Source organism: Zootoca vivipara, chromosome 16, assembly GCF_963506605.1.
Source record: "Zootoca vivipara chromosome 16, rZooViv1.1, whole genome shotgun sequence".
Taxonomy (NCBI): Eukaryota; Metazoa; Chordata; class Lepidosauria; order Squamata; family Lacertidae; genus Zootoca; species Zootoca vivipara.
Window position 1 is genome coordinate 32,332,809 of NC_083291.1, and position 19,515 is coordinate 32,352,323.

The window sequence follows — 19,515 nt, forward strand, 5'->3', positions numbered from 1 at the left end:
TATCAGCAAAACAAGCAACCTTTCTGAAAGCTACATGGGCCTACCCAAGGCTACTGACTGCTGCATCAGAGATTGCTCTCATTATACAGAGCACATGATGTGTACACACTGAACATCTGCTTTTCGTTGCGGATGGGCATTCTGTGCTGCAATACTGCCTTGGCTGCCACGGCTTACCAGGAATGAGAGTACAATAGTATTAGTGCTTCACCAGATCAGACACTGGAAGGAAGCAGCAACAGTTGCTGCCAAAGGACTACAGTTTTATCTATTGTCGCGCCGAAAAAGATCCGGGTCGTTATTCAGTATGATGACAGTGGCAGCTGAACACTTAAGGCCAGAATCTTTGTGCTGGACTCCTGGCAATCCTGTGGACATATTGCCACATAGCAATCTGCAGCCAGACAGGCGATGGGAGGAAGCTGGCAGCTGGTCACAGTTTCACTTAAAATTAGTACTGAGAACTGCAAGATCAACCAAGGAGAAACTTATTTTCAGAACGAAAACCCATCCCTTTGTTCCTGAGCACACAGTTTTAAGGAGTCAACACACATCATTCCCAGAGGGATAGGATAATGAGTGGAAGCCCCGAGCGTAGCATTTGTTTCTGCCAACTCAGAATACAGAGGAATTCAGTATCACAAGGTTGAAAAGATCAGAGCTGAAAAGCATGGAGTCTAAGCACCCCACACCCCACAAAACAGAGCTGCTTTTGCACCCGCTGGCCAGCAAAGCTGCCTTAAACCTACCTGTATGTTGTGTGCGGTGTGTAGACTTCCTTGACTGGAAACTCCAGTATCTCCTTGGTGGGCCGGACTCGGAGGTCAGGATAGGGAAGCACATGCAGAAGTTCTGGCGACAGGCAGTAATGGGGGTTCTCTGGCACAGGAGAAATGTCGATCTTGAGCTGGGCTGTGAGGCAGAAACAAGAGGGGGTGTGGTGGTGGGTGTGTAAGGAGAGTTTGCATACAGAACCCAACATGACAAAACTGACATACCTCTGAGACTGAGAATGTGTGGTAGAGGGCTGGAGAGTTCTAGGGTGCTTGAGTTCCCTGATCTCTATTATATGACCCAGAAGATTTTATATATGGTACATGAGCACACACACAGATTGCACAAGGAATGGAAACGGACAACAGAAACTATAGAGAGGCCTCCTTCACCTCAAACAGAGAATTAATAATAACAATTGTCAGGGATGCTGGTGGCTACCCTTGAGTGACGACGCTCCACACCGCCGTGTCGTTAAGACTTTTATTGGTGCATACTTATTTACAGTGCAAGAGATCAGAGAAACATGGCTGTTCAGTCCTCATCAGAATCTCGCAATGGCGCTTTCCGGCTACGCGCCCAGCAAAGTAGTTCGGGCACCCCAAAGCACTGCCCCTTGCTCCTACGGGAGCTGGCACGCCTCAAATCAGGCATTGGGGGAAAAGGGCACCTGTCCGATGCTCCGCCGCTGGCCAATTCCTGTATAGGAGCTCTAGGCTGCAGTCGCAGCTCTTGGATGCTGCCAAAGCCCTGTACCGACCTGCTCACTTCCTCCTGCCCTTTACTGGAGCCGCTGCTGGAGCTCTGACTGGTTGAGGAGCTGGACTTTATGATGGGGGGGCTGTTCTCTGTAACTCCACCCCTTAATAATAATAATAATAATAATAATAATAATAATAATAATTCCTGCCCATCTGGCTGGGTTTCCCCAGCCACTCTGGATGGCTTCCAACAGGGCATTAAAAACACAGTAAAAGATCAAACATTAAAAACTTCCCTAAACAGGGCTGCCTGACGAAGGGTGGTTTAAAAACTTTTAAAATAATAATACACTTTGCTGATTTGCTCTTACTCTCATTTGACTGGATTCTGAAACACGTACGGCTATTTCTTGTAATGACTGACCTTTCTGCCTCACTTGGGGGGGGGGGGGAACTGAACACAAACCCAGAGACAAACACACTTTTTCTCCTCTTGGCAAAAGTGGGCTCTGGCCAACACCACATGCAATGATATAACTTTATGCTCCAAAGAGTTTTATTGCTTTTGTCACAACAGACTACACGGCTACCACAACCAACACCAGGCTCCAGAATGTCCCACTCCACAGAGCTTTCAACAAGAGGCAATGCCTTGTCACAGACTGATTCACAGGCACCCACCTTACCTGTGACAGGTCGGAGCCTTCTTAGGACAGATGATGGCCGCCTCATGTCTGCCAGGAACTTGTATAGGTCCTCATCACTGAGGCGATCACCTTCCTAGAGGTTTTGTTTGGGGGGGCAGGGGAGGGAGGAAAAGAGAAGGGGAGAGTTGAACAGGCGAGTAACATCCCCCAAGACAGTGGCATAAAGACCCCTATGAGTTCCTCAGTGGATGTGGCACTGCTCTAGCAATATTTGTTCCAATTTACTCATTAACCCTATGTATAGACTGTCCTTTGCATTGCACTGCTAGGACTATTTCCAATAAGTCTAAAAACACAATACAAGGAAACACATAAAAGCATACATAGGATAAAATCCAATCTTGTTGTTGTTTAGTCGTTTAGTTGTGTCCGACTCTTCGTGACCACATGGACCAGAGCACGCCAGGCATTCCTGTCTTCCACTGCCTCCCGCAGTTTGGTCAGACTCATGTTCGTAGCTTCGAGAACACTGTCCAACCATCTCGTCCTCTGTCGTCCCCTTCTCCTTGTGCCCTCAATCTTTCCCAGCACCAGGGTCTTTTCCAGGGAGTCTTCTCTTCTCATGAGGTGGCCAAAGTATTGGAGCCTCAGCTTCACGATCTGTCCTTCCAGTGAGCACTCAGGGCTGATTTCCTTAATAATTGATAGATTTGATCTTCTTGCAGTCCATGGGACTCTCAAGAGTCTCCTCCAGCACCATAATTCAAAAGCAAGACTCTTAACACAAGACTGAAATAAAACAATTCACCTGATGCCCTAAATTGGGATTTTAACCTACATCAGAAACTCATTAACAGAGAGGCAGTACAGTATAAGCCTCTAGGGACAGGGAATTTCACGACTGGGGCACTACCACAGAGAAGGCATTACCAAACAAGTAGACATGAAAGGCTCCTGCGATATTCCTCAGGTTCATTATAAGACTCTGCCAGAATGTATACTTCATTGTATACACAACTTAACTTTCACAGCCATAATTTGCAAGTCACTTGAAAGTTCTGTCAAGAATCTGAAGATCTGTTGGAGCATACAAGTTCTGAACAGGCACTGAAGACTCTTGTGGAAAGTGCTTGAGAATCTTGCAGTTGTAAGAAAAGGAGGGGCCCTGCAAATAATGGCAGAGAATCCCGCTGGGCCCTGGGCTGTGACCATACCCATTTCCCATCATTTTATGGTGTGTGGGGAAAACAGTGAAAGAAGAATCGCAGCTTCTTATGAGGAAAGAGAACATTCTTTAGCACAAACAGGTAATTGCCTGCCAATCTCTGTTAACTGCACTCCTACAGATGTGAAAACCAAAAGACAGTGGTATTATGAATCAGTCCAGACAGCCCAGGCTCCAAGCCTCCCACCTGCTTGAAGAAGTTAGTGACGGTGAGTGTAGCTGGGCGGAAGTTGTTGAAGCTGCACATCTCCTCCCCAACACTCATGCGCTCGTATGTTTTCCTCTTGCGCTCATTCCAGGTTCCCTTGCGGTCTAGAACAGAGGAAGATATGTTCAATAGGTGAGGTGCACACACGCACAAATAAGGAGTCATATTTAGGCAATAGGCAACGGTGAGAAGAGAACTGGGCTCTGCTAGGAACTCATGCTTGGCGAGTGGCTATCACTGCCTCTCAGCTTCATGTCCAACAGCGCTGGGGAGGGGGATGTGGCCTATTTTTCAAAGTTGTTGTGAGGGCAAACCTAATGGAGACCACAATGCTGCACAACAGCGCAGTGGTAGCGCTAATAGGCATTTTGCAGAAACTACCCACAAGCTTCCTCAACAACTTAGAAGAGTTGCTTCTACAAAACCAACTGGTGTCCCACAATAACACTGCAAGCAGCTTTTCTAAAGTAGTGCAGTGGTGTCACTTGACAAATACAGTGGTGCCTCGCTTAACGAATGCCCTGCTTAACAAAATTTCCGCTTAACGAAAGGATTTTTCGAGCGGAGGTTCCCACGCTAGACGAATTCGTTTTATGAAAAATTCGTCTAGCGAATCACGGTTTCCCATAGGAATTCATTGAAATTCAATTAATGCGTTCCCATGGGCAAAAAAAAATCCAAAAAAATTCAATGCATTCCTATGGGATTCGCTAGACGAATTATTCGTTATAAGAAAAGACCCGTGGAACGAATTAAATTTGTCTAGCGAGGCACCACTGTACCTTACAATTTGCAATGTAACCAAACTTCAGAATCTCCAGCCCAACTATATGCACTCATATCATGCAGTTTTAGACTTAAGCGATAAATGATTGATCATGGAAAAGAACCCCTTAATCAGTCAGAGTCTGCTACAGAGGTGGTACTTTGCACTGCGCTCTATGCAGGCAGATGTCCAGGCACCGAGAGGCCCCTGAAGTTAACCCACCAAATAATAATAAAAAAGTTTGCATGCTCTAGTAGACATGGTATAATGTGTAGTAAATTACACTTGAGGCCTGCCGTACAGAGGACTCAGAAGATGCTCCTCATCCCCAATTTTTCTCTGCTGATAGATTGAAGGACACACAACACAAACCTAGGTTACGAGTAGTAAGTATCAATTATACAACAAGCGTAACCGGCTGCTATAATCAATCACTAATTTATAGACATATAACGCAGAATAACTTCTGGAGTTTTCCAGCTAGTACTCTATCGTGGAAAGCAATTCGCTCACTGAAGAAGCCAACTTTGGCGAAACAAGGCACATAACCTGGGTAGCCTTGACTTTTGCTTTCGGATACTGTACTTTTTGCTTTCGGATACACCCTTGCCACCTTCATATATACGTCTCGTCTTCACCTGGATGCTCCGCTGCCACCTATACTTGTCACGGCGCTTGGACAATCCATTCTGTGGAATAACCGCTAACTGACATCGTCAGACACAGTATATTCCAAACTATATATATTCTTGGTAACGGTGAACAAAAATATCTCAAGTATTACACATCCATTTGGAAGTACATTTGAACCAATTTATATGTCATATGGATACCCAATATGAACTACAGCATATGACTGAATACATTGAACTGATGTCGGATTGAATCACGAGTGATATGACGTTTATGGTTGTGTTATTGAAGTTATTCTGCATTATATGTTTATAAATTAGTGATTGATCATAGCAGCCGGTTACGCTTGTTGTATAATTGATAGATTGAAGGAAGGAGTCAGCATGCTCTTGTTTGAAGAAAGGAGAGACGCTTCCTTTGTCTCAATCTCTAGCTCATGAGCATAAACAAACTACCTCTTTCTACATTTCTGTATTGCGAGCTTTAGGGCTGCATGGACATGACTGCAAATTGGTGGCTTGATTTTACTCTGTTTGTAATGCCAGCATGCTGCGAGTCAGCTTTAAACTACTCCTGTGATGTACAACTGGCAGTTACAAGTCATCCCGTTTCTGATTATAAACATACGGTGCAATCTGTGGCATTTTCCTCTCTTCCCTGACCCACTCCACCTTGTACCATGATCCTCGCCTACCAGGCAGCCTAGACACAGGGAGTTCCCGTCCAGTAATGCCTTGTTGTTGTTGTTGTTACATTTGTGCCCCACCTTTCCTCCAAAGAGCTCAAGGTGGCTTACAAAGTTCCCCTCCCTGTTTTATCCTCCGAAGAACCCTGTGAGGTAGATCAGGCTGGGAGTGTGTGACTGGCCCAAAGTCACCCAGTGAGCTTCATGACCATTTGGGGAATTTAAACTCGGGTCCCAGTCTGACACTCTAACCCAGGCATAGGCAAACTCGGCCCTCCAGATGTTTTGGGACTACAACTCCCATCATCCCTAGCTAACAGGACCAGTGGTCAGGGGTGATGGGAATTGTAGTCCCAAAACATCTGGAGGGCCAAGTTTGCCTATGCCTGCTCTAACCACTACATCACACTACCTCAGTTCCCGAGGTTCCTTTGGACAAAAGCTCCATGTAACTGGGGAAAAAGCAGTGTCAGCAACCAACTCCCCACAGGACAGGAAGCATCCTTTCTCACAGAGCTTGGTCACGGCACTATACTCACCACTCTCAGAGTCGGAAGCATCCCTCTCAAGCATCCCAGTGCTGTTGATTATATTCACGAGGTGGATGGCGGTCCAGGCAAATGGCATGCGGTACCTTCCCAAGCGGGTGCAGAACTGCTCTCCTGCCACCCGCAGCTTCTCCAGCTTCTCCTTGTTCTGGAAGCACAAGGGGGGGGGGGAGAAATCAGGATAGCAAACTTTTTATAATAGAATGGAAATGGTTTATTGAATATTTACAAACAAACTGTAAACAGATAAGAACACTGGCAGATTATTGTAATAGCCTGCGGTTTTAGAAGAGTATACATTTAAATGAATAAATGATTGAGTTAATTTGGAATATGCAGAAAATAAATAAAAAATAAATTCAAGGAACCACAGAAAGAAGGGGAAGGAAATAGAGTTTCAAAATGTCAAAATGATTGTAAAATTATTGAAATGTATAAAATTGAAAATCATAAATAAAAATTTAAAAAGGAAGCACAAGGGGGGGGGGACTTCACCATTACTGGGACCAAATTGTAAATGTTGAACCCCCACCACATCCACCCATAAAATAAACCTGTAAAGCAGGCCATTTTCATTCCACTGAGAACATCCCAGGGCATCCAGGGATTTAATGGTATGGGTAGAATTGAAACCCGGGACCAAGTCTAGCACACACACACACACACAGTATGGCTAGGAACCCAACTGCTTCCCCATCTTGCTTCCATCTACCTTCAGAGCATCGGTCTCCTTCATGACCATGTACGGTTCACAGCATTCACTGATGTCTCCTTGCTGCAGCACCTTCTCCAGCTGGGCAGGGAAAGGAAAAGCAAGTTACTGGAGATGAAGTCCAGCAGATGCCTTGGAAGTTCCCAAAGAGTGCTGTGAGCTCCACCTCAAGTTCTACAACTAGCTAGGGCCTGCAACCAGAGAGCCCTCTCAGCTGTCCCTGAAGCTAAGGAAAGATGAAAAGCCCTGCACCCAGAGCTGGGCTTACTCAGTGATTGAAAAGAAAAAATATGGGGCAAGGAGAGCAAAATTGTGTTCTGCACTATGTAATTGTTATTTTCTTTGAATTATGTTTCTTTTGCATTATTCATTCAGCTAACCAGAACCATAAGCAAAATGAAAAAGAATAGGCCCTCCCAGACCTCACTCCAGTTTCAGAGAGTCTGCTAGACCAGTGTTTCCCAACCTTGAGTTGCCAGCTGTTTTCAGACTACAATTCCCATCATCCCTGACCACTGGTCTTGCTAACTAGGGATGATGGGAGTTGTAGTCCAAAAACAGTTGGAGACCCAAGGTTGGGAAACACTGTGCTAGACATTGCCCATACACATTCAAATCTCCCTCCAAACGCATAGGAACTAGAAGCATGTTTTGTTTTAAGGACAGCTGAGATTCTCAGGTTGTTAATTCTGATGCCCAAGCTCAAACAAGTTATTTTCCGACACTCACAGAAGGATGCAGAACATATGCGCCTCCACCACACACACACACACACACACACACACACACACACACACACAGCGCTTGCCACAATGGCTGCAAAGGGGGGTGAGCTCTGGAGGCGTGACGGAAGATCAAACATCTCACCTTGATCACTAAGAATATATCTGGGGAAGGATGTGTGAGGGAGAAGATGGCCGAGCGAGCCAGCGTGGAGATAGCAGGGTGGGCACTGTGCGCTCGCAGAAGCCCCTTCATGTGCTCCGAATTGAGGTCAAAGTAGAAGTTTTCAGAGATCTAGAAAAGTTGGGGAAATGGCCGAAGCCGGGCAAAGTTACCACGCACTCGAGACCCACTCCCAACCTGTCACAGCAATAAAAGCAACAAAGCTGGGAGCACCACAACAGACAGAGGACTTTAGATCTGGGCAAGGCCTATCCACTGTGGTCTTAAAATCTGGCTTGCTGTTGCCACCACTACTGTAACAAGACACCTGGGCCTTCTCCTTCCTGCAGCCAGAGAGCAGCAGCCCTGTTTCCCACTGGCTTCTGCCAGATCTGCCTGGTTCCACACTCTAGTTTCCTGGGGTGCTTACTAAAGCCAACCTTAGGAGACTGTGCTGGGGAGAAGAGAGAGGCCTCAGCTACACTTGTCAATTACAGTGGTACCTTGGTTTAAGAACAGCTTAGTTCAGGCACCCCCAAACTCCGGCCCTCCAGATGTTTTGGCCTACAACTCCCATGGTCCCTAGCTAGCAGGACCAGTGGTCAGGGATGATGGGAATTGTAGTCCAAAACATCTGGAGGGCCAAAGTTTGGGGATGCCTGGCTTAGTTTATGAACAACTTGGATTAAGAACGCTGCAAACCCGGAAGTAGATGTTTTGGTTTGTGAACTTTACCTTGGAAGCAGAACATGTTGAGTGTGTTCCATTTGTAAATTGAGTTCCCTGCTGCTATGGGAAAGCACACCTTGGTTTAAGAACGCTTTGGTTTAAGAATGGACTTCCGGAACGGATTAAGTTCGTAAACCAAGGTGCCACCGTACTGTAAATCGTTATAACTGTGTTATAAACATGCGCCACCAGATGGTGCTATAGAGCAGTGATCTGTCGTCAATGGGATTTTCCATTAAGAGCTTTTATAGCGTTTTTTTCTATAGCGTTTTAAAAAATCTGTATAGATCCAGCCAGAGAGAACACAGAGGCAGCAGGGCATGCAGCTGGCTAGGCTTCTCACTGCGTCTGAAGTCACCCTGTGTCCTTGGGACGGGAGCAAGGGGTCAGGTAAAGCACAATCTGTGAAAAATGAAGGCGCCTGCGTAGCTGCTGCCTGCGGAATCCTCTGATCCACCTTTCCCTCATGGCTCAGCTGAGGCAGTTCATTCTCCTCCCTTTGAAACTCCTCTAACTAGAAGGAAGCGCTTGAGGCAGGAACCCACGAGAGTTTGCAACACTAACTGAAGGCAGGGCAATAGCTAGGGGAGAAAATGCCTCCTTTCCTCCGGAATGTCTGGAGGTGGTTCCTACCTGGCCCAGGACAGGAAGAGACTGCAGACTGCTCTGATTCCAGGGGAACTAGTAAGAAGACACATCAAGTAGCCTTGTGTATGTGCTGCATGGACATAATCAAGAGCATCTCCAACCCAGCGCTTCCTATGTCTATCAAACTAGTCCTTCAAACATACTGCATCTCAGCAATTTTTAGGCAACTGACCAATTTGCACCCTACCTTTCTATGCTTTGCTCTCTGCCCATTTTATAAAATGGTCCTGCTTCTAGCTGTAAAGACAAGTATTGCTCAGAATCACAGAGTAGTACCTTCTTCTTCTCCTTCACATCGTAAAGCGCTAGCGATCCAAAGATAGGTTCGATCTCAATCTCAAACCTGCTCCATGGAAGGGGATGAGAGAGAGAGAGAGAGAGAGAGAGAGAGAGAGAGAGAGAGAGAGAGAGAGAGAGAGAGATGGTTCGGTGAGAAAACAACCATACCTCAGCAATAGCCAGCAGTGCACCTTGCGCTGTCCATGAACATGGGCATCTCCTGGTAAAGCAACAAAGTGCCTTCTTTCCAAGGCAATTGCAGGTTGTTTGCAATTTAGCATTGGGGGGGGGCTCTTGTGTGGACTGAATCTGGTGCCAGTGCTGCTCTCCACCATGAAATGACTGGAAACAGAGGCATGCACACCCTCAAGTGAAAGTAGTGCATAAGAAACAGACCCCTGCATTCAGAATTTGGTTTTCCGGGGAGTCAGCTTTGAAATCCTCCAGCAAATTCTACTCAATACTGATCCAAAGCAGAACCCCAATGTATAGTTAGCAGAGTAAAACTTAAACACGTTACAGGATTCCCCCCCAAAATAAACCAGAGGTAATGAATCTTTCATCCAGCAGAGCTTTACTGCTACTGAAGGCAAATGAGCATAATGGACACAAATCCAATACATTCAGGACTGGCACTGTCCAGAAGAAATCCAGTTGCAGCAGACTTAACTTAAACTTACGATAAATTATAATAAGACTAAACCTTAACACTAAGCATACTATGTACAGAACACCACACTAGAAGGAAAAAGATGGAAAGAGAAAGAGAAACACAGGCTCCTTCTGGCTTATTATTATAGTCAGCATGATCTTGACAGAAGAGATAACAGAATCAGTTTAAGCCAGCTGTATTCAGCATCTCTGAAGGAATAACCCAAATATCAGGAACCTTCTGCTTGTTTCTTTCACACAAAGAAGTTTCCAGAGCCCTCTTGAATTAAGTAGAATAGGAAAGAACTCTGCACATCTGATCAATACTTTCTGGACTAAGAAATACAAACTGACACAAAGTTCACAGTCACCCAGAGCCTCACACCCTTAGCACAGCACCATACCCTTAAGTATTTGTGAAAAGCACTGCAATGGACCCAAACTTCCATGTATGTCCTACTTTGGGTTTGGCTGGCAAATAAAAAGTGACTTACTTCAGAGACAAACACTTCACCAGGATCCTCTGACCAAAGTGCTCCCTGGGAACTTCTGGGATGCTGCAGCGTTCTACCGCCTCATCCTGAAAAGATAAAGAGAAGCACATCATCTATATAACCATGTGTTTAGCGCTAGGAAAACAGTATCGGAGCTTGCTAGAACAAAAGCAGGCCCGTTTTTGCCACTGGGTTTACTGGCGCAATGCTCCAGGGCGCTGGGCACTCAGGGGCGCCCCAGCAAGCGGGAAAGCTGTGTGGCAGCCTCCCCTTTCTGTCCTGCACGCCCGCCAGCTGCGTCGCTCAGGGGAGAGTAGGGAGGTAAGCAAGGCAGAGCAGGGGCACTAGGACCCTGTTCCGCTCTGTAGCGCCTGGGTCATCCCTCACCCCGGTGCTGTGTTTCATTGGTAGAGGCGAGACTTCCAGTGAGGCAAGATGGTGATGGGCATGCTGCTGCGGAGCTCTTGAAAGCGGCCAGCGTGCTCACACCGCCTGAGCGGCTCCCGAGCTGGCGAGAGCCACCGAGACCACCACTGCCGCTGCCGGGGGAACCCAGTGGACCGGCCAGGGAGCCACTGCCCCCCCCCCGCAGCGATCGCGCCAGGCCAGAGCCGAGGGCGCCCAGCGGTCAACCGGTCATAGCTCCTAGGCCTGGGACAGCCCAGCCTGCGAAGCACCGGCGCTCCGGAGGGGAAGAGATAGCGCCCCAGCCTCATGGCCGCTGCCGTCCCCGCCCTGGATGGGGAGAAGGGGAGAGGGACCCTTTGAGGCAAGGAGCCTCAGTCTTGCCGCCCCTGCTGCTGCCGCCTTTTTACCATTATCATTATCATTATTACTATTATTTTTATTTTTACTTTTTTACTTTCATTTATTTTTTAAAAAGTTTATTTTTAAAAAAATGCCCACCGCCTGGCCTTCCTCGTTGAGGTCAGGGTACAGCAGGTGATCCTTCCTGGAGGTGAGTTCAGGCCGGAGGGAAACTGGGGGGGGGGGGCGCCGGAGGGATTTTTGCACCACGGCGCTGGATACCCTTAAGACGGCCCTGAACAAAAGTGAGTCCAAACCGAGTGCCGTAGGGCAGGGAAGAAACTGGGCAGTTCTGAGATCTCTGGAGAAGGAAGAGGAGGAATGCCAGGCAAAGTAATGACCCCCCTGTCCCCTTTCTTGACAAAACCACTTAAAAAAGAATGACAAGACTGTGGTGGTTTTTCCTCCAACCTTTACCAAACACTCAGCAAAGTCTGTGGCCGTCAAAGCATCCTCTGCACAGCCCGGTATCTGCCCCCAAGAGGCAAATGGGCACCTTCTAGTCCTCATCAGCCCACATCCAAACATACCTGCCATCTCCTGGATGCTACAGGATCATGCAAAAGCTACTGGAATCTCAGGGCCTGCACTCACCTCATCTGGGGCCGGGTAAAGGGCCAGGATTTCACCGTGCCGGTTCTTCTTGCGCAGCTCCTCATTCGTGCGGTCAGTCTCTTCGATGGCAGTGCGCACCAAGAGAGAGCGCAACAAGAAGTCAGCCGCAGAGTTCTTCAAGTCAAAGATGCTGGAGGCCCAGCTGCCACGGGGTGTATCATCAAGGGAGGTGGAGCAGCGCTTCAGGTCATCCTGGAAGGAACAAGGAATACCTGATGTTATGGTAAAAGGCCTCGTTGTCCACGGCACTGCCTTGCCAAGAGCTACATTGTCCTCCTACTGACCACAGCAAACTTCACGGAGTATCTAGCAAATGCACAGCAGCCCAGAGCATTTCGCCAGGCTCAGCATACCATATTTTTCCATGTATAAGACGCCCCCGTGTATAAGACACCCCCCCTATTTTAGGGGGCTCAAATTTAAGAAAATGGGGGGGGGGATTGCCCAGAGTTAGAGAAAGTGAAACCTAGGCTCCTTCTGGCTTATTATTATAGTCAGCATGATCTTGACAGAAGAGATAACAAAACAAGTTTAAGCTACCGTGTTTCCCCTTTTTTAATACATAGTCAAAAAGTAAGCCAGGGCAGGGTTTTTAAGCATTTGAGACATATAAGACATACCCTGAAAATAAGCCATACTTCAGTGCCGCGCGGAGCAAGACCACCAAGTGCCCCAGCCAGCTAGTGGGACCCAGCACGCCGGCCGCTACAGGAGGAGGAAGCCTGCCAGGTCGGGACAGTGCCCGGAAGCGGCTGCGCAGCAGCCGATAAAGCGTGCAGCAGCCGCACGGAGCACCGAGGGCACAAGCCAGCAGGACCCAGCTCCTGCAATGCCGGCTGTGGCAGGAGGAGGAAGCCTGCCGGGTCGGGTCGGCGCCCGGAAGCGGCGGCGACTGCAGCGCTAACAAAGCGCGAAGCAGCGCCGCACGGAGCACCAAGGGCACGAGCGGCAGGAGGAAAGAGAGAGAGGCTCGTTACTTGCGGAACTTTAAGAGAAACGATCTCCACATTCCGAGCCTCCCTTTTGCGCGTGTGGGCGTGTTAAAGCCCCAATCGGTTCACTCCCCGCTTCCTCATCGCCATCCCTTCCTTTCACACGTTGCCTCAGCTCCGCAGACCCCTCCCTGGCCATCTTCCCCTAAGTGCGGTGCTGCTTCGTGCTTTGTCAATGCTGCAGCCACCGCCGCTTCCGACAAAGCGCAAAGCAGCGCCGCACTCTCTCTGTGTGTGTGCGCGCGTCCGTCTCTGTGTGTGCGCGCGTCTCTCTCTCCCCGTGCGTGTCTCTCTGTCTCTCTCTGTGTGTGTTTGTGCGCGCGTCTGTCTCTCTCTCTGTGTGTGTTTGCGCGCGCGTCTCTCTCCCCCCCCCCCGTGTGCACATCTCTCTCTGTGTGCATGCGTCTCTCTCTCCCCCCCCCCCACTCCACAATTCCCTGTTCAGGAGCTGAGTGAATTCACAGTTGAATCTTGCTTCAACACTGATGTTTACAATATACCGTAGTATCCTGCACTGCAGCTGAGGGCTAGAGTAGGCAGGGCAGGTGGTGTGACATACACAACATGAAACTTCCAATAAAGTAGTAAAGGAACTGACAGTTCAAATGTGAAGATTGTAGAGGCAGACTTGGCAAACTCTTCTGTGAACTGTCATGACATGTAATCTGATGCTTTTGGAAGCATAAAGTGGCTCCAGTCGGGTGTACATTTGCCCAATGGGGAAGGTAATGGTATCTTTCTGGGCAATGCTGCTTACAGATGTTCTATGGCCATAGGGTGGTTCAGAATAGCTTCATTTCATTTTCTGCTTGTTTTCATATCTAAAAAGCACCGTCTGGCTTTTTAAAAAACTGACGTCCCCTCCCCGTCTAGTTTTGCCAAGAGACCCACTGCAAATCTGGAGGAGGAGTGGCTTTGGCGGGCTCTGAATAATCTCTCTCTCCCTTTCTCCTGGAGGAGGATCTGGTGTGTAGGACTTACAAACCTTCAGAGACCCAGCTCTTGGGGGGGGGGCTTTTGGACACCACGCTTTGCCTCCCCTCCGATTGGGAACATTCTGGCATCGCAGGAGGTGGCCAAGCGGGTGGTGTCACTTCCGCACCGCCCCCCGCAAGACTTGGCAATAAGATATAGTGATAGGCGCAGTTCTGGAGGGCACCAAGGAAGAGGCGAGGCTGGACACTGCGCCTCCGAGCAACAGCTCCAGCCCCGCCGGCAGCACCCTTAAGACAGCCCTGGATAAATGTACTGTAGATTGCTTTACCATACCAGTACTTATGTGGTAATAAAAAAATAAGCCACCACATGAAAATAAGCCACCGTGTGTTTTTTTGAGGGAAAAAAGTTATAAGACGGTGTCTTAAAAAAGGGGAAACACGGTAGCTGTACTCAGCTTCCCTGAAGGAATAACCCAAACATCATGAACTTTCTGCTTGTTTCTTTCACACAGAGAAGCTTCCAGAACCCTCTTGAATTAAGCAGAATGGGAAAGATCTCTACACATCTGATCAATACTTTCTGCAGTAAGAAATGCAAAGTGATTCTCAGCAAAGGAAGAATGGATACAAAAACTTATGGAATATGCAGAAATGGCAAGATTTACCAGAAGAATAAGAGATCAAACTTGTTATAAATGGCATATTTAATATTTACAGATAAATTGTAAACAGATAAGAACATTGGCAGGATTATTGCAATAACCCACAGTTTTATAAGAGTACCAGCTGGCCAGACCACGCATTGCTGTGGCTCACCCCTGTGCTTCCCCCCACCCTGTCCCGATCCATGACCTATCCTGTCCCCTCCTGCCCCCAACCCACAGGTAGGCGAGCCCCCACCTCCATTCAGCCTAGTCTGTAAAGGCGAGCCTCCAAACGGCCCAGTCGCTGCAGTACCAGTGTAGCCTCCGATAGAGGGCCAAGGTTTTCTAGCTGTGTTCCTTTGACGTCCACTGGAGTGTGCTATTTTTTTCCATAAAATGCCGTTTTTACCTGTGATAGGTATCATATTTCTGCAATGTAAGTTTATAACAACACCCGCATAGTGGCATGGAACGTTGTGTCCAGATTTGAAAGCAAGCGGTCAAGCGGTTTCTGAGAACCGTTCGGTGTCACACACATGCACCCTTTACATGTATATATATATTAAAAGGTAACGGGTAAAGGGACCCCTGACCATTAGGTCCAGTCGTGACCGACTCTAGGGTTGCGCATTATTGGCGGAGGGAGCCGGCGTATAGCTTCCAGGTCATGTGGCCAGCATGACAAAGCTGCTTCTGGCAAACCAGAGCAGCACACGGAAACGCCATTTACCTTCCCGCTGTAGCGGTTCCTATTTATCTACTTGCATTTTGACGTGCTTTCGAACTGCTAGGTTGGCAGGAGCTGGGACTATATATAATTTGCATATGCAATTAAGTTAATTTGGAACCGCAAAAAGAGGGAGGAGGAAGTCAAACGTTGAAATGTTAAAATGATTGTTAAATTAGTGAAATGTATAAACCTGAAAAGGGTAAATAAAACTTTTTAAAAGAAAAGAAATGCAAACTGCAAAAAAGATGGTATTTCATATTATATTGTAACTCTTTGCTCATGGATCCTATAGAGGCCACAGAAGAGCCACTCCAACATGCTAGATTTTACAAATCTGACTTGACTTACCGAATCCCCCTGACTGCTCCGCTCTTCAGCTACTTCATCAAGTTCAAAGACTTGCCTAGGCAGCCCTTTCTGCCTATCCCTTTGCCTCTCGGCCGTAATAGCATTGTACATGGTGCTCAGCCTTTGGTACCTGAACCAGGGCAGAAGAAACAGTGATGATAATGCCTCCTGGGAACCTTTGCGACTTAAAATGCAGAGACTTTAAAAGACAATCACATCAACCTCTACAAAGGTGCCGTTCACCTTGCTATGAATATTTCAGGTATGCAAAAAGGATAAATTAATCTCAGAGATCCCCAAAAAGGGCGTGGCTTATTTCCTTTATACAAGGCACCCAATGTGTTTCAGCCCAAAATGCCTCTGCCAATAGCTTCTCTAAAAAGAGCATACAATATTCATTTATTCAAATAAAAATGGTTAAAAAAACTGAGAATGTATTATATAAAAAATTATAGCAAGTCAGATATATGATGAAAAACTTATATTAAACTGGAAGCAGCCATAACACACACACAAAATTAAAAAGAAAAACCTAATACAAAAGACCAACTTTATTTCTTACCAAACCAAGCTCAAAAGTTTGTGTTGTTAAAAGAAACTGATAGGGCAAAAAAGCTTGTAGGAGGACCATCTCAACCTGTGCATTTAAATACTTTATGCCAAACACAGGTGTCTTAACTTCAGTAACAAGGAGAGATTCGTTTCTCTTTTTTTGTATGCAAACTTTGGATGCTTCCTGATTTTTTGTATGAATACTTATGGGCAACACAGTTTATTGTAGGGTGTCTCATTGGGGTTCCTCCATTGCAATAAAGCTATGGGAACTTTCCAGCACAATTTGGTTGAGTGAGTGGGGGAGAGGAAGAGAGAATGGCAGCACCAGAAAGGCAGGAAGAAGGAAAACCAAAAATTGGAAGGGAGGGAAATTGAGATATTGTCAAGATGGCCTGTATGTCCTTTATGGAACAGTCTAAACGTAAAAGTAAGCCGTTTTGGAACTGCTGCCCTAAACTGCTTTGAGAACTTTGCTGAAAAATTATATGTGGATATTTTATAGCCAGAGGCTACCATTAGTGCAGAATGCTGCAGCACAATTGCTGACAGAAGTGAGGACTTGTCAGCATATAACTCAGAGCTCTGCACTGGTTGCCGATCAGCTACCAGGTCAGGTTCAAGGTGTTGCTATTAGGCTACAAAGTCCTTAATAAATTGGGACCAGTTTACCTATGAGATCACCTCCCCCCCCGTGCCCCTCAACTGCTTTGACCAGTGGCATTGGCACTGCGACATGTGCCACCTGTTCTGCATTTGTTAGAATTTGATCATTCAGTGTTGCAGCGACTACACTTTGGGAACTCCCTGCCTATTGATATCAAACAGGCACCTTCACCGAATTCTTTTCGGCACCTGCTAAAAACATTATTGTTCAAGACGATCCTACCCAGATGCTTAGAAAGGTTCGTGTGAATTTTAATCTGGTTTAGTATATAATATTTAGTTTTAGCATTTTAGTGTTTCGGGTCTACTCCCTGGGTTTAGCTGGTTAGGAAGGCGAGTCCTCAATCACAGGCTGCAAGACTGGAATGCTTGTTATGCAAGAACCAAAAGGCACTCATAACTGACAGTGAACTATTTGAAAGGCTCCCAAAAACAGAGATGACAACCCAGAACATATACTATGGCTCATCTGAATGAAACAACTTTTCCACCACTACGGAATGACTGCTGAAGCAATAATTATGCTGTACAGGAATTGAAAGGACTTGGGCAACTAGGGCTCTGGCTATCAAATAGTCAATTATAAGCAGATACAATTACCGGTACTACAGTGCAAGGATTTACTCCAATGCAATCTTAAGGAAGTTCCATAGAAAGTCACAGGGCTGGAGGATGGGTGAGTAACAGCTTGTGGGACGGTGCAAGTCACGGCTAGTCTAGGTGGAAGTAAGAGGAGTCTAATAGGTTCCTTTAGTTAGAAGAGTGTTTGTTAAAAATCTTTTTTCAGTTTGAAACGCAACACTCCCCTACCAAAGGTTCCTTCTGTTAGGTCCGTATTCAATCCACATCCAAAAAGATTACCGTAAGCACTGCAACCACATTTCACCATCGCCACAATAACAAAGAACCAGTCTTTGCTATCCTTTTTCAAAGAAGAGGTGCAGAGCTACCCAACCTACTTTCTTTGGACAATGACCCAGTCTTCCGTGTAGACTTGTACAGCATCTCGTACGCGAGCATCCTGCTTCCTGGAGAAGAATGAAAGAGGAAGACAAGCAGGCTAGTAAAAATGTCGACAGGTTAGTAACATCTACAGACCTATCTGCAAGGAGAGATAAGGATCAAATTTCTCTCCACATGTTTTGCCTCCACGTCTTTATTAAACAACAGATAACACCTCCTGGGTATTCTTTTTTTCTCACATAGAGACAAATTAAAAATGTGGCCCTTGAAAACTACTAGCCTTAGTGCTTGGTAAACACTACAATAATAGCCTCCTTGTGCTTGGACTCTGAGCCTACAGATGTTCCTGGGTTTCAGTAGCAGTCAAGAGTGGTGTTTTTTCCCCTTCTATTTGAAAACCTGGTCATTCCTTCCTACGAGCATGGTGAACTGGATTGTTTTTGTGATGATTTCTGCATCTTAGTTTCCCAACATGCCATGGCAAATAGTGCAATGAAGTCTATTTTCTTATTAATATGTTCTTTCTCTGTGGGATTACCAAAAAGGCAGAATTGTGAAAAACCCTTCAGAATTTTTATCCACACATCTTAGGGGAAAGACCTGTAAGCAGGACCCACCGGGGGTTTATCTTATAAAATCCCAGATGACTTTCAAGAACGGACCTACACCTCTTCATACTTAAGTCTCCTTTGGGAATTAAATGGATGCCTTCCCAAAAACTTTATGCAGATGTCAAAAGTCAGTTACAGTGGTGCCTCGCTAGATGAATTTAATTCGTTCCACGGGTCTTTTCTTATAACGAAAAATTCGTCTAGCGAATCCCATAGGAATGCATTGAATTTTTTTTGAATATTTTTTTTTTGCCCATAGGAACGCATTAATTGAATTTCAATGCATTCCTATGGGAAACCGCGATTCGCTAGACGATTTTTTCATAAAACAAATTCATCTAGCGAGGCAACCTCCGCTAGAAAAAACCTTTCGTTAAGCGGAAATTTCGTTAAGCAGGGCATTCATTAAGCGAGGCACCACTGTATATTGTCATTTAAATCCGTCTTCCAAAGCAGCATTCAGCCACGCTGAAATTGTTAATGTGAAGATTAAAAAATAGTTTTTGCCTACCACGTTTTTGCTAGTCAATACTGCAGAACTAGCAAGTTCTAATGCAGAAAACTGCCAGCAAATTGCCAAGTTCTTTTTCCTTGGCAACTCTTACATACGATTGTCTTGAGGTGAAGGAGGCATTGCAGTGAAAGGCTGCAGCTGTAAATGGAAGCAGAGGTGCTTATCGGAAGTATCAGAAGAACCACAATCCACAATTAACAATCCCACCACTTACTCATCTTCAGGGATGCCAGGTTCCAGTGTTCGACAGTCCCGTGTTTGATGGATCACCTCTAAGTCATCTGTGGGGAACTCAACCAGATCACGAAGTGGACCGGGCTCAGCATCTGGCACGTGGCTGCCGAGGTACTCCTCAAAGTCTACTGGCTCCACCACTTCTGTCAGAGGCACCTTAGAGAAGAAGGAGTGGGGGTAAGGAAGAGGAATCTACAAGTCAGAAAGTCTTTAGCGCTCAATCAGAGCAAATGGCCATTTGGGATTTCTCCGGATTGATGTTTGCTCTGATTTAGAGCCGGACAGAGAGTTTTCCCTGAGAAAGGAGCAGGGCAAG

The 19,515-nt window shown here is 46.5% G+C and overlaps 1 protein-coding gene across 4 annotated transcripts in view; it reads right to left on the reverse strand.

The window, feature by feature from the left end:
* Nucleotides 1-19,515, reverse strand: part of DOCK6 (dedicator of cytokinesis 6) — a 111,451-nt gene that overhangs the window by 69,777 nt on the left and 22,159 nt on the right. For all 4 annotated transcript variants that reach the window (XM_060268862.1, XM_060268860.1, XM_060268859.1 and 1 more), the window contains exons 3-14: nucleotides 19,180-19,355; nucleotides 17,837-17,905; nucleotides 15,660-15,789; nucleotides 11,987-12,199; nucleotides 10,586-10,671; nucleotides 9,438-9,504; nucleotides 7,767-7,916; nucleotides 6,900-6,980; nucleotides 6,179-6,335; nucleotides 3,535-3,659; nucleotides 2,162-2,255; nucleotides 750-912 (exon numbers count right to left, since the gene is read on the reverse strand). In XM_060268862.1, coding sequence (XP_060124845.1) covers nucleotides 750-912; nucleotides 2,162-2,255; nucleotides 3,535-3,659; nucleotides 6,179-6,335; nucleotides 6,900-6,980; nucleotides 7,767-7,916; nucleotides 9,438-9,504; nucleotides 10,586-10,671; nucleotides 11,987-12,199; nucleotides 15,660-15,789; nucleotides 17,837-17,905; nucleotides 19,180-19,355 — 1,511 coding nt within the window. The remainder of the gene's footprint in view (nucleotides 1-749; nucleotides 913-2,161; nucleotides 2,256-3,534; nucleotides 3,660-6,178; nucleotides 6,336-6,899; nucleotides 6,981-7,766; nucleotides 7,917-9,437; nucleotides 9,505-10,585; nucleotides 10,672-11,986; nucleotides 12,200-15,659; nucleotides 15,790-17,836; nucleotides 17,906-19,179; nucleotides 19,356-19,515) is intronic.